The 15,640-nt window shown below is 34.2% G+C and overlaps 1 protein-coding gene across 1 annotated transcript in view; it reads left to right on the forward strand.

Moving 5' to 3' along the window:
- Positions 1-2,835: 2,835 nt before the first annotated feature.
- SLC9B1 (solute carrier family 9 member B1) overlaps positions 2,836-15,640 on the forward strand; it is a 48,918-nt gene continuing 36,113 nt past the window's right edge. The window contains exons 1-2 of the mRNA XM_061191203.1: positions 2,836-2,913; positions 5,006-5,144. Of these exons, the coding sequence (XP_061047186.1) occupies positions 2,845-2,913; positions 5,006-5,144 (208 nt within the window). The 5' untranslated portion in view covers positions 2,836-2,844. The remainder of the gene's footprint in view (positions 2,914-5,005; positions 5,145-15,640) is intronic.

Genomic DNA, 15,640 nt, shown 5'->3' on the forward strand with positions numbered 1-15,640 from the left:
CCAGAAGAATATGTAAAGAGATATCTTTATGATCTCAGGGTTGGCAAAGATTTCTAAAACAATAAAAACTTCAGCCATAAAGGAAGAAAAGAACAAATTGGACTAAATTAAAATAAAAACTTCTGTTCATTCAAAGACATCATCAGAGTGAAAATGCAAGCCACAGAGTAGGAGATGATATTGGCTATTTATATATTCAAGAAAAGATCCAGTCTAGGATAGATAAAGAACTCCCAACAAATCAATTAGAAAAATTCAGCCAATACATTTTTTTAAATGGGCAAGAGAGTTAAACAGATACTTTACTAAGAAAGGTATTTAAATGGCCAATAAATATATGAAATACATTAGTCATCAAGAAAATGCAACTTAAATCCATAATGCAGTATCACCAGAATAACTAAAAGCAAAAAGACAGATGATACCAAGGTTAATAAGGATTTGAATAATACTAAAGAGTATTTGGTTCAAATTCCAACTATGCTACTTGCCAGCTGTGTGACTTTGGGAAAATTACTTAAAATTCCTGGGTCTCAGTTTCAACATCTGTAAAATAAGGATAATAATAGTAAATAATTCATAGAGTTGTGAGAATCGAATGAGATAATTCATGTTAAGTGCTTAACAGTCCAAATTGTGTCAGCTGTTATTATATCATTTAATTCTCACAATAACCAATAAATTAAGCAATATTATATCATTATTTTACAGATAAGGAAATTGAGGCCTAGGGAAATAAATCACTTCTATCTCAGCTTCAAAGTTCTTGCTTTTAGTTACTATGCATACCACCTACCAATTCCACTTTTGGCAAATATATAAAGAGAGTTTTGAGTAATTGCCAGGCACAAATATTGCTTGACACAGTATCAAGCTTCTCTTATAGCTCCTAACCTATTAAATTTATTTTTCAGACCCCTTATCTAGGTTTTCAAGCTCTAAAGCGCTGTTTGCTCCCCTGGATCCCAAGTCCTGCCATCCTAATCATGACATAGTTGCAGATCTTAAAATGTGCTGCCTGGTTTCTTGATATCTCTCCTTGTATGATTCTTTTTTTTTTTTTAATTAATTAATTAATTAATTTATGGCTGTGTTGGGTCTTCGTTTCTGTGCGAGGGCTTTCTCTAGTTGTGGCAAGCGGGGGCCACTCTTCATGGCGGTGCGCGGGCCTCTCACTATCGCGGCCTCTCTTGTTGCGGAGCACAGGCTCCAGACGTGCAGGCTCAGTAGTTGTGGCTCACGGGCCTAGTTGCTCCGCGGCATGTGGGATCTTCCCAGACCAGGGCTCGAACCCGTGTCCCCTGCATTGGCAGGCAGACTCTCAACCGCTGCGCCACCAGGGAAGCCCTCTCCTTGTATGATTCTTGATGTTATGTTTGCATGCTCCTAGTCCATCTGCCTAGTTATGGCTCACAATTTGTCCTCATTCAAGTCGCAGTTGAAATGTCCCCTTGACCACTGTGACATCATGCTGGTTTATTTTCTTCAGTATTTAATTGCAGTCTGAAAATATTGTTTATTGTCTTTCCCTTCCCCCCTACAAGAATATAAGCTCCATGAGAGTAGAAACCTATATTCCTGTTTTGTTTTGCTGCTTTTATCTTCAGAGTCCAGAAGAGTAGGCTTTCAGAACTTACTGAGTGGGTGAACTTTGTGCCCTGACTCTTGTGTACTGGAGTTCAGATTTTTTAATGGTGCTAACCCAAAGCCTGTCCCTTCAGAACCTGACACAGCTTACGTGATTCACCCACATTCCTTGTTCATAGGGCTTACTAACAGTTAGCTTCTGGTCTAACAGCTAACAGGTAGTCATTCTAATAATTCTGATATTCCCTTTAGCTAAAACGGAGTTTTACTTTAAAAGGACTTAGAGATCTAATTTTTTCATCAAATTTTAAAAAATAAATGTTATTTTCTGTTTTAATATCATAAATTCAGTTATGATTCCTTATAGAATTTTACACACTAATATTTTACTTTGTAAAGTGAGACAATATATGTAAGCACCCAGCATATGGTAGGCACTCAGATATTGTTACTTTTCATTAAAAACTTTCATTATTAAAATTGCTTGCCTTTTTAAAAAATATAGATACTTGAAACACATTATTATCATGTACTTAAAAATTAAAACTTGAAATCTTTAATTTTGTCCTCAACAGTAACTCAAGAATTGAAAGATATTTTTAAGGCAAAGATACTCTCCCTCTACTCAAAGGCAGCAAAGATCACAGAGAAGGTAGAAACAACAGATATTTTAAAATAAATGTTTCCAGAACTAATTCTCCTCTTGATATGGTTCTAGTTCACTGTTTTTTCCTAGTTCATTCTTCTTCAAAATAAAACCTATTTTATTTTACTTAAGTGTTGGACCCACAGACCTTTCTAATGGACCATTTATAAAGACAGCATGCTTATAGGTGTAGATTTTAATGTAGTTGATCACATTTCATTTAAAATTTTTTTGGAGTCTCTTATGCAGGAGTTGACTGAGTAGAATAAATCAATGATAGAAATTAGCTCAAACATATTATTTCAGTGCATGAAATAAAGAACTAAGTTTTCTGATACATGCTTTTAAGATACGGCCCAGGATTATGAACTACTGAGAAGTATTAAATTGTTTTGTGATAATGATTTTTTAAATTTATGCACATGACTTTGGTTAATAACTTTAAAATGAATATTTGGACTGTTTTTACTATAAAGATATCTGACTTGACTGTGGTGAAACTTTATGCTAAAAAATTATTTAAAAATTAATCCCACTTAACCGTGTTTGTTTTCAGATGGACTTATAGTCCTTTTTTTTTCCTTTCTTTCAAATTACTTTTAAACATTAGCATGTACATCACAGATCCAAAAAATGAACATTTGGAGGATAAAAACATCCAGTCATCTACAACTCCTCAGGTAAAAAATTAAAACTATATTGTAACATATGACGTGAAAACAATCTGATGCTAAAATTTATTTTTAAAGTTTACTTAATAGGTTTTTTAATATGTTTGGTTTAAAAGTGAGAAGTGGTCATTTTATACTATGAAACCATAGAAAATGAATTCATAGCCCTATACTTATTGAATGTGAAAGATATCCATGACATATTGTTAAGTAAAAAAGCAGGTTATGGAACACTAGTATATTTACATTTTTATTAATAAATAACACACATACTCTCTCTCCCTTTCTCAGTCTCCCTCTCTCTTTTACATACACACACACATTTCTAGATAAATATATATCAATATGTTAGCAATGGTTAACTCTGAGTAGTGGGATTTGGAATGACTTTATTTTTTTCTGCTTATCTATATTTTTTGTTTTTCTAAAATGATCATGTGTTATCTGGGTATTTAAAAAATAAATGATTCACGCTAAAAAAAAAAAGAAGTGGTCATTTTAAAATAGCTAGTTTTAATATGTCCCAAGAAATGGGCAAAAGGAATGAAAACATGGAAGGGGTGACCATAGATTATTTTGGAACCGAAGAGGCAGATTTTAGGAATAATGAAAATTTGGCTTACTATTTCTTGCCATGTCCAGAATAAAGTTAGTAGATTAGAGTACAAGAGGTAAAGAAAAATCTAAATTAATTAAAATGTTGTGCTGTACATTCGAAGGAGACCCAGGTTTTTATTTTTGCAAGTATGTAGAGTAAGTCATTAGACCTTTTGTTGACCTAGTTTTACTAAATATTAATTGCTCATAATTAGAATTATAAATTGTTTATTTTTTAAATAGAGGTTTCTACAGTTCTTAAGGGCCAAAAAAGTCCTTTTTAAAAAATGTTTAAAATATTCACCATTGATTCTAATTACTTTATCTGTAAAGACTTCATCTTACTCTATGTAAATTTATTATAAATTCTGAAATAATAAAACTTAAAATAATATGGTTTTATTGTATATGACCTTTCACCCACCCTAAACAAAACTCACCTTTGTGTCTTTACCCAGAACCTTTTGTATAGTGACAGACTTTCCAGGAAAAGGTCTCTATATCAGAACTCCAACAGATTAATCATGATCCGGTTTAAAGAACTTTGATTTTAAAGAGCTACATAATTCGTTAACACCAGCTGCTGTGGTGCCTCTGTCTCCCTAGTCATTAAATGCTTCCTCTTCCTTTCCTTAATCTGTCCAAGCTCTCTAGCCTTTGTTACCATTTCTTGTGACAATGTGATGTTCTCTCTCCACTGCACTCAAAAATATTATCAATACACTCAAAGGGTTGGCCTGCATGTCCACACACGTACATGCATATGCACACACACATGCATCATGGTAACAGCAAGGATGTTTGAATATCGCTATTCCATGGTTAACTATTCTGTTCTGTTTCTTTTTAATCTTTTGTTTTGGTTTGGTTTTTACCTTGGGAGAAGCCTTTCAATATTCTCACAAACTAAAGGTGTCTTTTTTCCCCCTAAATCAGCAGTTTCATTATTAGACTAACTACCATTAAATACTGGAAGATTGAGGTATACCCATAAAGCATCTAAATATGTTATCTATAAATAGTAGTGGAAAAAGCACGAACCTTGAATTTCTGAAAGCTTGATCTGTTTTTTTCTCATTTTTCTTTGTTATATAATTTTTCAAATGAAATGAATCCAAGTTAAATTATATTTCACCTCCTTTCCAATTTAGTTGCATTTTAATTCTACAAAAGTTTTGTTGAATGATCTTTGGGAGTTAGACTAAGTAGGGACAGTTTTAATTATTCTGCCTGCACTATAGGCGCACTTATTCAGTATACATAAATCACAAATGAATATGGCAGGGAGGCAGGTCTACAAAAGGCTAAATCAAGGTGCCCTACAAAATACACTGTTGTTACCTCCCCAAATACCTATTGATATAGAGCATGAATATTCTTTTGTAAGTATAATTCTCCATGTTCACAGTAATAATATGAATTTAATTACGAGATTTGGTTGTCTCTTACATTCATAAAATTGTACAAGTCTATTTCTTAAAAGACTTTCTTGTTTTTACTTCAGATCCTCAAAGCTAGTGATACTAATGAACATGAAGAAACTAAGGAAACTGTCTTGTCAAAAACAGAGGAAACAAAACCACAGATGGAAAAGAAGGGTTCTTGTCCTCCACAAGGAACACTGAATAAAACTATTACAAATGGTATGTGAAATAAGATATGTAAATGGATAGAAAATGAGAAATATATTTGATAAATATTAAAATACAAGCCAACAAAGACACTGCTTAATCTATACACTCCAGATCAGATGAGCAGCCCTATTTACAAGCAATATGTGGACAAAGAGGAAATAGTTCCTTAAATCTGTCAAAAATAATAATTGCTTAACAGATCTATATTTTAATGTTTTTTCATGACTTTTTATGTTAAATTTTGGAAATTAGAAACAGTGATAGAAAGATTTTTATTTAAAACCTACTTTTGACATTTAGTTTTAAGTAGCTAGAAGGAACATTATACTTTTGCCAATATTAAGGTTCTTATTTAAATTAAGCCCCAAATTTTATGCTGTCTTAAAGAGTTGTGTAGAACTTGCTTTCCCACTAAAATTTTAAAGCATCTCATTGTCACCAAATATTTATAGAAGGTTTTTTTCCCCCTAGATTTCTATATGATTAAACTTGAGAGAGAGAGAGTGTTTGACCTCTAGAAGTACAGATCTCACAGAGAATAAAAATTAGATTAAAATATGATGAAGGATTAGTATTTGAAGTTTACATTGTTTTTCTTTGCTGCTTGCTAACTTTAAACTTTGAAAATTTTATTAATTGATGTAGTAAATTCATTTAGCAAAGGTTGCTTTTTAATTAAAATCAGTATTTTTAAGGCTCTGAATCTAAAGTAAACTTGAACATCTGCCAATGTAAGTGACTGGACTCCTTTGTAAATATAACTTCTGCACATAGGTCTCACATACACATCCCCATGACCTTATTTAGGGGGCAGTTTCTATACAGCAGTTGTTAGAAGTAGGGCCGGTGCATGTGGAAGAGAGAGAAATGTATTGGTCACCAAAGATTATCCATTGGGGTTGAGGACTGTGGTTTGCTCAGGAACTAGTTGAGGAGTTTTATAACAACAAACTTTAATACTTCTAACTGGTTTCCCCCTTTGTTTTCCTTCATTTTTGATTTTGCAAATTTAGAGAAATTAAGGAGCTTCATGTTTCTATCTTGGGGGTCTATATTCTTGTACTCTCTTTTTCAATCTGTCTCTCTGTCTCTCTCCCTCTCACATACACACCCTATTTTCAAACTAAACAAACTCTTAAAAGAGTGTATACTCTGGATGATAGAAAGAAATAGAGCTGCGGTTTGTCAACGAGTCATGTTTAATTCAGCAATCCTGCAGTGTACACAGGTCAAATTAAATAAGAAATCTAAACTTTCAACCACATGTAGAAATCAGTCTCATCACTTTTTTTTTTTTTGGCAGGGGATGGAGCTTTTATTTATTTATTTATTTATTAAACATCTTTATTGGAGTATAATTGCTTTACAATGGTGTGTTAGTTTCTGCTTTATAACAAAGTGAGTCAGTTATACATATACATATGTTCCCATATCTCTTCCCTCTTGCATCTCCTTCCCTCCCACCCTCCCTATCCCACCCCTCTAGGTGGTCACAAAGCACCGAGCTGATCTCCCTGTGCTATGCGGCTGCTTCCCACTAGCTATCTATTTTACATTTGGTAGTGTATATATGTCTATGCCACTCTCTCACCCTGTCACATCTTACCCCTCCCCCTCCCCATATCCTCAAGTCCATTCTCTAGTAGGTCTGTGTCTTTATTCCCGTCTTGCCACTAGGTTCTTCATGACCTTTATTTTCCCTTAGATTCCATATATATGTGTTAGCATACTGTATTTGTTTTTCTCTTTCTGACTTACTTCACTCTGCATGACAGACTCTAACTCCATCCACCTCACTACAAATACCTCCATTTCATTTCTTTTTATGGCTGAGTAATATTCCATTGTATATATGTGCCACATCTTCTTTATCCATTCATCCAATGATGGACACTTAGGTTGCTTCCATGTCCTGGCTATTGTAAATAGAGCTGCAATGAACATTTTGGTACATGACTCTTTTTTTTTTTTTTTTCTAAAACATCTTTATTGAAGTATAATTGCTTTACAATGGTGTGTTAGTTTCTGCTTTATAACAAAGTGAATCAGTTATACATATACATATGTTCCCATATATCTTCCCTCTTGCATCTCCCTCCCTCCCACCCTCCCCATCCCACCCCTCTAGGTGGTCACAAAGCACCAAGCTGATCTCCCTGTGCTATGTGGCTGGTTCCCACTAGCTATCTATTGTACATCTGGTAGTGTATATATGTCCATGACACTCTCTCACCCTGTCACATCTCACCCTTCCCCCTCCCCATATCCTCAAGTCCATTCTCTAGTAGGTCTGTGTCTTTATTCCCGTCTTGCCACTAGGTTCTTCATGGCCTTTTTTTTTTTTTTCCCTTAGATTCCATATATATGTGTTAGCATACTGTATTTGTTTTTCTCTTTCTGACTTACTTCACTCTGTATGACAGACTCTAACTCCATCCACCTCATTACAAATACCTCCATTTCATTTCTTTTTATGGCTGAGTAATATTCCATTGTATATATGTGCCACATCTTCTTTATCCATTCATCTGATGATGGACACTTAGGTTGCTTCCATGTCCTGGCTATTGTAAATAGAGCTGCAATAAACATTTTGGTACATGACTCTTTTTGAACTATGGTTTTCTCAGGGTATATGCCCAGTAGTGGGATTGCTGGGTCGTATGGTAGTTCTATTTGTAGTTTTTTAAGGAACCTCCATACTGTTCTCCATAGTGGCTGTATCAATTTACATTCCCACCAACAGTGCAAGAGTGTTCCCTTTCCTCCACACCCTCTCCAGCATTTATTGTTTCTAGATTTTTTGATGATGACCATTCTGACTGGTGTGAGATGATATCTCATTGTAGTTTTGATTTGCATTTCTCTAATGATTAATGATGTTGAGCATTCTTTCATGTGTCTGTTGGCAATCTGTATATCTTCTTTGGAGAAATGTCTATTTAGGTCTTCTGCCCATTTTTGGATTGGGTTGTTTGTTTTTTTGTTATTGAGCTGCATGAGCTGCTTGTAAATCTTGGAGATTAATCCTTTGTCAGTTGCTTCATTTGCAAATATTTTCTCCCATTCTGAGGGTTGTCTTTTGGTCTTGTTTATGGTTTCCTTTGCTGTGCAAAAGCTTTTAAGTTTCATTAGGTCCCATTTGTTTATTTGTGTTTTAATTTCCATTTCTCTAGGAGCTGGGTCAAAAAGGATCTTGCTGTGATTTATGTCATAGAGTGTTCTGCCTATGTTTTCCTCTAAGAGTTTGATAGTGTCTGGCCTTACACTTAGGTCTTTAATCCATTTTGAGTTTATTTTTGTGTATGGTGTCAGGGAGTGTTCTAATTTCATACTTTTACATGTACCTGTCCAGTTTTCCCAGCACCATTTATTGAAGAGGCTGTCTTTTCTCCACTGTATATGCTTGCCTCCTTTATCAAAGATAAGGTGACCATATGTGTGTGGGCTTATCTCTGGGCTTTCTATCCTGTTCCATTGATCTATATTTCTGTTTTTGTGCCAGTACCAAACTGTCTTGATTACTGTAGCTTTGTAATATAGTCTGAAGTCAGGGAGCCTGATTCCTCCAGCTCCATTTTTCGTTCTAAAGATTGCTTTGGCTATTCGGGGTCTTTTGTGTTTCCATACAAATTGTGAAATTTTTTGTTCTAGTTCTGTGAAAAATGCCAGTGGTAGTTTGATAGGGATTGCATTGAATCTGTAGATTGCTTTGGGTAGTAGAGTCATTTTCACAATGTTGATTCTTCCAATCCAAGAACATGGTATATCTCTCCATCTATTTGTATCATCTTTAATTTCTTTCATCAGTGTCTTATAATTTTCTGCATACAGGTCTTTTGTCTCCTTAGGTAGGTTTATTCCTAGATATTTTATTCTTTTTGTTGCAATGGTAAACGGGAGTGTTTTCTTAATTTCACTTTCAGATTTTTCATCATTAGTGTATAGAAATGCAAGAGATTTCTGTGCATTAATTTTGTATCCTGCTACTTTACCAAATTCATTGATTAGCTCTAGTAGTTTTCTGGTAGCATCTTTAGGATTCTCTATGTATAGTATCATGTCATCTGCAAACAGTGACAGCTTTACTTCTTCTTTTCCGATTTGGATTCCTTTTATTTCTTTTTCTTCTTTGATTGCTGTGGCTAACACTTCCAAAACTATGTTGAATAATAGTGGTGAGAGTGGGCAACCTTGTCTTGTTCCTGATCTTAGTGGAAATGGTTTCAGTTTTTCACCATTGAGGACAATGTTGGCTGTGGGTAGTCTCATCACTTTTAATCACACTGTTTATATCTTACTTGGAGGTTGGCTTCCCTAATCGCAAAGAAATGGATACTCTAGGGCAATAAGTTTAGGTTTTAGGCTATTGCTCCTTTTTTGTTTCTTTTTAGTTTAATTTGAATAAAGGTACTAACTTATTTCCATTAAGTTATTTTTCCTTTAAATAAATGAAAGGGAAGCTTTATTATACATCCAACTATGAGTTTCAAATAATCTTGGAACCAAATTTCTCCATTAAAATCTTACCACTAGTTTCATAAAGTAAGCAGTCTTGGAAGTTTAGAGCTCAAATATAATATCCCAGACAATTCCAGTTTCTGGTCCAGCATCATCACTCCATCCTTACAACAAATAAAGAGCTGAACAAACTGAAAAATCACCAACTCTTCGTAGTTCCATCAAAGAAGTGAGGTCACAGGGCAAATTACTGCCCCCCAAATTAGAGACAGGTTGATACAGAGAATCATAAGTTAGAGCAGAAACCTCTGCGGGAACCAGTAGCGAGGGTAGGAAATTTGTCAATTAGCTGGAAGCTCAGGGTGGGCAAGTCTGAGAGTTAAAAACTACAGGAGGAGCCCAGTCATGGTGTTGGGGGACATCCTTTTGTGAGTTGTACCTCCAAGAGCCATCTGTCAGGGAGAGAGAAACAGTGACCACTGTGAAATACACCAGAGCATCCTGTTCTTAATAAAACCTGCCCTCAAGAGAAACTGTTTTATCAGAGTATAACCTTTGGGAACTTTATTAGCCTAACCAACTAAGGAGAAGAGAAATACCCAACTCCAGCCCTCTCTAGCCATCCCATACAACCTAAGGGGGTGAAAAAAGAAAAAAGAAAAAAAACCCTGAAAAGAACTTGTGAAATTTACAGCCCAGGGCACACAGGCTCACTAAAAGACTGAGGCCTAATCATAGGACTATAGAACTCTTCTTCTCCCCCTACAACTTACTGTCACATTACCATAGGTCCTTTTACCAGAACATCATGTTCCCTTTTAAACAAAAATATATAAAATGTATTAAAAGGCATAAAACACATTTTGAAGAGACAGAGAAAGCATCAGAACCAGACCCAGATATGGCAAGGGAGTTGTAATTATCAGACCATGAATTTAAAACAGCTCTGACTAATATACTAAAGACTCCAATGGAAAGGTAGACAACATGTAAGAACAGATGGGTAATGTAAACAGAGAGATGGAAATGCTAGAAATCAAAAACACTAACAGAAATGAATGCCTTCAGTGGGTTCATTAGGAGACTATGCACAGCTGAGGAAAGAATCTGAGCTTGGGGATTTGTCAACATAAACTTTCAGACCACAATGGACTTAAAAGTATAATTTATTAAAAGAAAGGCAGCTAGAAAATCCCAAAATACTTGGAGATTAAACAATATACTTGTAAATAACACATGGGTCAAAAAAGAAACCTCAAGAGACATTTTTAAACATTTTGAATCAAATGAAAATGAAAATACAAGCTATCAAAGTTTGTGAGATGCACTGAAAGCAGTACTTAGAGGGAAAATTATAACATTGAATGCATATATTAGAAAAGAAGAAAGGTATAAAATCAGTTATCTAAGCTTCCACCTTAGGAAACTAGAAAAAGAAGCAAAATAAATTCAAAGTAAGCAAAGGAAAATAAATAATAAAAATTAGAGCAGATATCAATAAAATTGAAAACAAGAAATAGAGAAAATCAATGAAACCAAAAGCTTGTTCTTTGAAAAGATCAGTAAAATTGATTGCCTCCAGCTAGGCTAACTAAGAAAAAAGAAAACATAAATCACTAATATCAGAAATGAGAGAGGGAACATCACTACAGATTCCATGGGCATTAAAACGATAATAAAGGAACATCATAAACAACTCTATGTCCACAAATCTGATAATTTAGAGGAAGTGGACCAATTCCTTGAAAGACCCCATCTACCAAAATGCACACAAGAAGAAATAGATAACCTGAATAAGACTATACCAGTAAAAGAAATTGAATCAACCATTAATAACCTCCCAAAACAGAAAGTATCAGACTCAGAGGATTTCACTTGTGAATTCTACTAACTATTTAAGAAAGAAATTATACCAATTTTCTACAATCTCTTCCAGAAGATAGAAGCAGAGGGAAGCTTGCCAACTCATTTTATGAGTCTAGAATTACTTTCATACCAAAACTAAAGACATTAGAAGGGGAAAAAAACCCAATATCTCTGATGAACATAGATGCAGAAATTCTCAATTTGTTGTAATTCTCTATATTAGCAAATAGAACTCAACAACATATAAAAAGAAGTATACTTTACAACCTTGTGGGATTTATCCTTAGTATGCAAGGTTGGTTCACATTTGAAAATGAATTAATGTAATCCATCACATCAACAAGCTAAAGAAGAAAAATCACATGATTATATCAATAGATGCAGGAAAAGCATTTGACAAAATCCAATACTCATTCATGATAAAAACTTCAGCAAATTACAAGTTCTTTGTCAACTTGACAAAGAACATCAATTAAACATCTATAGCTGCCATCATACTTAATTGTGAGGAAATAGCTTTCCCAGTAAGATCAGGAACAAGAAAATGATGCCCTCTCTCACCACTCCTTTTCAATATTGTACTGGAAGTCCTAGCTAATATAGTAAGACAAGAAAAGGGTATAAAAGGCCTACAGACTGGGAAAGAAGAAATAAAACTGCCTTTGTTCACAGATGACATGATTGTCTGTGTAGAAAATCCAAAGAATCTAGGGGAAAAAATCTCCTGCAACAACTGAAAAGTGAGTATAATAACATTGCAGGATACAAGGTTAGTATACAAAGGTCAGGTTTTTTTCCTATTTACCAACAATGAACAAATGGAATTTGAAATGAAAAACATATCACCATTTACACTAGTACTCCCAAAATGAAATACCTTCATATAAATCTAACAAAATATGTACAATATCTACATGAGGAAAACTGCAAAATTCTGAAGAAAGAAATTTAAAAACTAAATAAATGTATAGATTTTACACGTTCATGGAAGACTCAATATTGTCAAGAAATTAGTTCATCTCAACTCGATCTATAGATTCAATGCAACTCCAATTAAAATCCCCACATGTTGTTTCATGGTGTCGACAAATTCTTTCTAAAGTTTATATAGGTATTGCAAAAGACCAAAAATAACTAACACAATATTGAAGGAGAAAAATTAAAAATTGAAGAACTGACACTACTCCCCTACAAGACTTACTATAAACCTACAATAATCAAGAGTATAATTTGGTGAACAGGATGTAAATATATTAATGGAACAGAATAGAGAGCTCAGAAATAGATACACATAAACATAGTCAGCTGACCTTTGACAAAGGAGCAAAGGCAACCCAATGGAAGAAAGGTAGTCTGGTGCTAGATCTACTGGACATACACATGCAAAACAAATTAATCTAGATCAGACCTTATGCCCTTCATAAAAATTAACTCAAAGTGGGACATAGACCTAAGTGTAAAATGCAAAACTGTGAAACTCATAGAAGTTAACATAGGAGAAAATCTAGATGACCTTAGTTATGGTGATTACTTAAAAAACAAAACAGAACAGGAAAGGCACAATCCATGAAAGAAATAATTGATTAGCTGAACTTATTTAACATTAAAAACTTCCACTCTGTGAAAGACAATGTCAAGAGAATGAGTACACAAGCCACCAACTGGGAGAAACTATTTACAAAACACACAACTGATAAAGAACTATCCAAAATATACCAAGAACTTTTAAAACTCAACAATAAGAAAACAGACAACCTGATTAAAAATGGGCAAAAGACCTTAAAAGGCACCTCACTGAAGAAAATATACAGATGGCAAATAAGCATATAAAAATGTTCTCAACATCATATGTCATTAGGGAATTGCAAATTAAAACAACAAAGTACCACTGCATATCCATTAGAATGACCAGAAGTCCCAAACACTGACACCAGATGCTGGTGAGGATATGGAGCAACAGGAACTCTCATTCATTGCTGCTAAGAATACAAAATAGTACAGCCAATTTGGAAGACAGTTTGGCAGTTTCTTACAAAACTAAATATACTCTAACCATATGATTCAGTAGTCACTCTCCTTGGTATTCTTTACACAAATGGGCTAAAAATTTATGCCCACAAAAACCTGCACACAAATGTTTATAGCAGCTTTGTCCATAACTGCCAAAATTTGGGGGCGGGGGGTGCTTACACTGTTTGTTGTATCATACTCCTGTTTTTTTTCCAAACTCTCCATCATCTCATAAAATTTTTGTTGTTAATAGTGCTTTATTGAATTATAGTCAACACACCACAGAGTGTACAGATCTTAAGTGTACACAGCTCAATGAATGTAGACAAATGTATACATTTGTCAAAAACCATCGCTCACATCAAGATAACATAGAAAAGTCTTGCAACAGTATGACTTTATTTATCCCTCTTCTGCCCTTGTGCTAGATTTATCATATATTTTACTTCTACATTCTTATTATTTTTGCTTTAAAAAACCAAAAGTCTTTGTTTTAAGTTTTAAAAAAATTCCCTTATATTTGTTCACATGTTTACATTCTCTGGTTCTCTACATTTCTTTCTGGCAATCTGGGCTTCCATGTGGGATTCTTTCCCTTCAGCCTAAAAAACTTCCTTTAATGTTTCTTGTTGTGTAATTGTGCTAGTAATTAATTCTCTCAGCTTTTATTTGTCTGAAAATGTCTAATTTGGCCTTTTTAAAAATTGAAGTACATTTGACATATAACAGTTTCAGGTGCATAACATAATGATTTGATATTTGTAAATATTGCAAAATGATCACCACAGTAAGTCTAACATTCATGGTTAAAAATTTTTTTCTTGTGATGAGAGCTTTTAAGATCTACTCTTAGCAACTTTCAAACATGCGATACAGTGTTCCTAACTATAGTCACCATGCTGTACATTACCTCCTCATGACTTATTTTGTAACTGGAAGTTTGAACCTTTTGACCCCCTTCACCCATTTACCCACCCTCCTACCCTCTGCCTCTGGCAACTGTCAATCTGTTCTCTACATCCATGAACTTGATTGTTTTTTTTTTTTAATTCCACATATAAGAGAGATTATATGATATTTGTCTTTCTCTGTCTGACTTATTTCTCTTAGCATAGTGCCCTCAAGGTCGGTCCATCTATGTTGTAGCAAATGTCAAGATTTTCCTCCTTTCTTATGGCTGAATAATATTTCATTATATATACATATATATACTATATATAGTACTATATATATGTATATGTATCTACCATTTTTAATCCATTTATTCATTGATGAACACTTAAGGTGTTTCCATATCTTGGCTGTTGTAAATAATGTTGCTATGAACATGGGGATGCTTACATCTTTTTGAATTAGTGTTTTCTTTGGAAAAATACCCAGAAGTAGAATTACTGGATCATATGGTAGTTCTAGTTTTAATTTTTTAAGGAACCTCCATTCTGTTTTACATAGTGGCTACATCAATGGCTATACATTCCCACTGACAGTGCATGAGGGTTCCTTTTTCTCCACATCCTTGCCAAAATTTATTACCTGTGGTCTTTTTGACTGTAGCCTTTCTAACAGGTGTGAGGTGTTATCTAATTGGGGTTTTGATTTGCATTTCCCTGACGATTAGTGATGCTGAGCATCTTTTCGTGTACCTGTTTGCCATCTGTATGCCTTCTTTGGAAAAATGCCTGTTCGGATCCTCTGCCCAATTTTTAATCGAATTGTTTGGGTTTTTTTGCTACTGAGTTGTATGAGTTCATTGTATATTATGAACACTAACCACTTATCATATATAAGGTATGCAAATATTTTCCATTTGGTAGGTCGCCTTTTCACTTTGTTGATGGTTTCCTTTGGTGTGCAGAAGCTTTTTAGTTTGATGTAGTCCACTCCCCCCCGCCCCTTTTTTTTTTTTTTACTTTCGCTGCCTTTGCTTTTGGTGTCAAATCCAAAAATTCATCACCAATACCAACACTTAATACCTATGTTTTCTTCTAAAAGTTTTATGATTTCAGGTCTTATGTTAAAGTCTTTAATCCATTTTGAGTTAATTTTTGTGTATAGTGTAGATAGAGGTCCAGCTTCCTTCTTTTGCATGTGACTGTTCAATTTTCCAAATACCGTTTATTGAAAAGATTGTCCTTTCCCCATTGTATATTCTTGGCTCTTTTGTCATA

Source organism: Eubalaena glacialis, chromosome 5, assembly GCF_028564815.1.
Source record: "Eubalaena glacialis isolate mEubGla1 chromosome 5, mEubGla1.1.hap2.+ XY, whole genome shotgun sequence".
Taxonomy (NCBI): Eukaryota; Metazoa; Chordata; class Mammalia; order Artiodactyla; family Balaenidae; genus Eubalaena; species Eubalaena glacialis.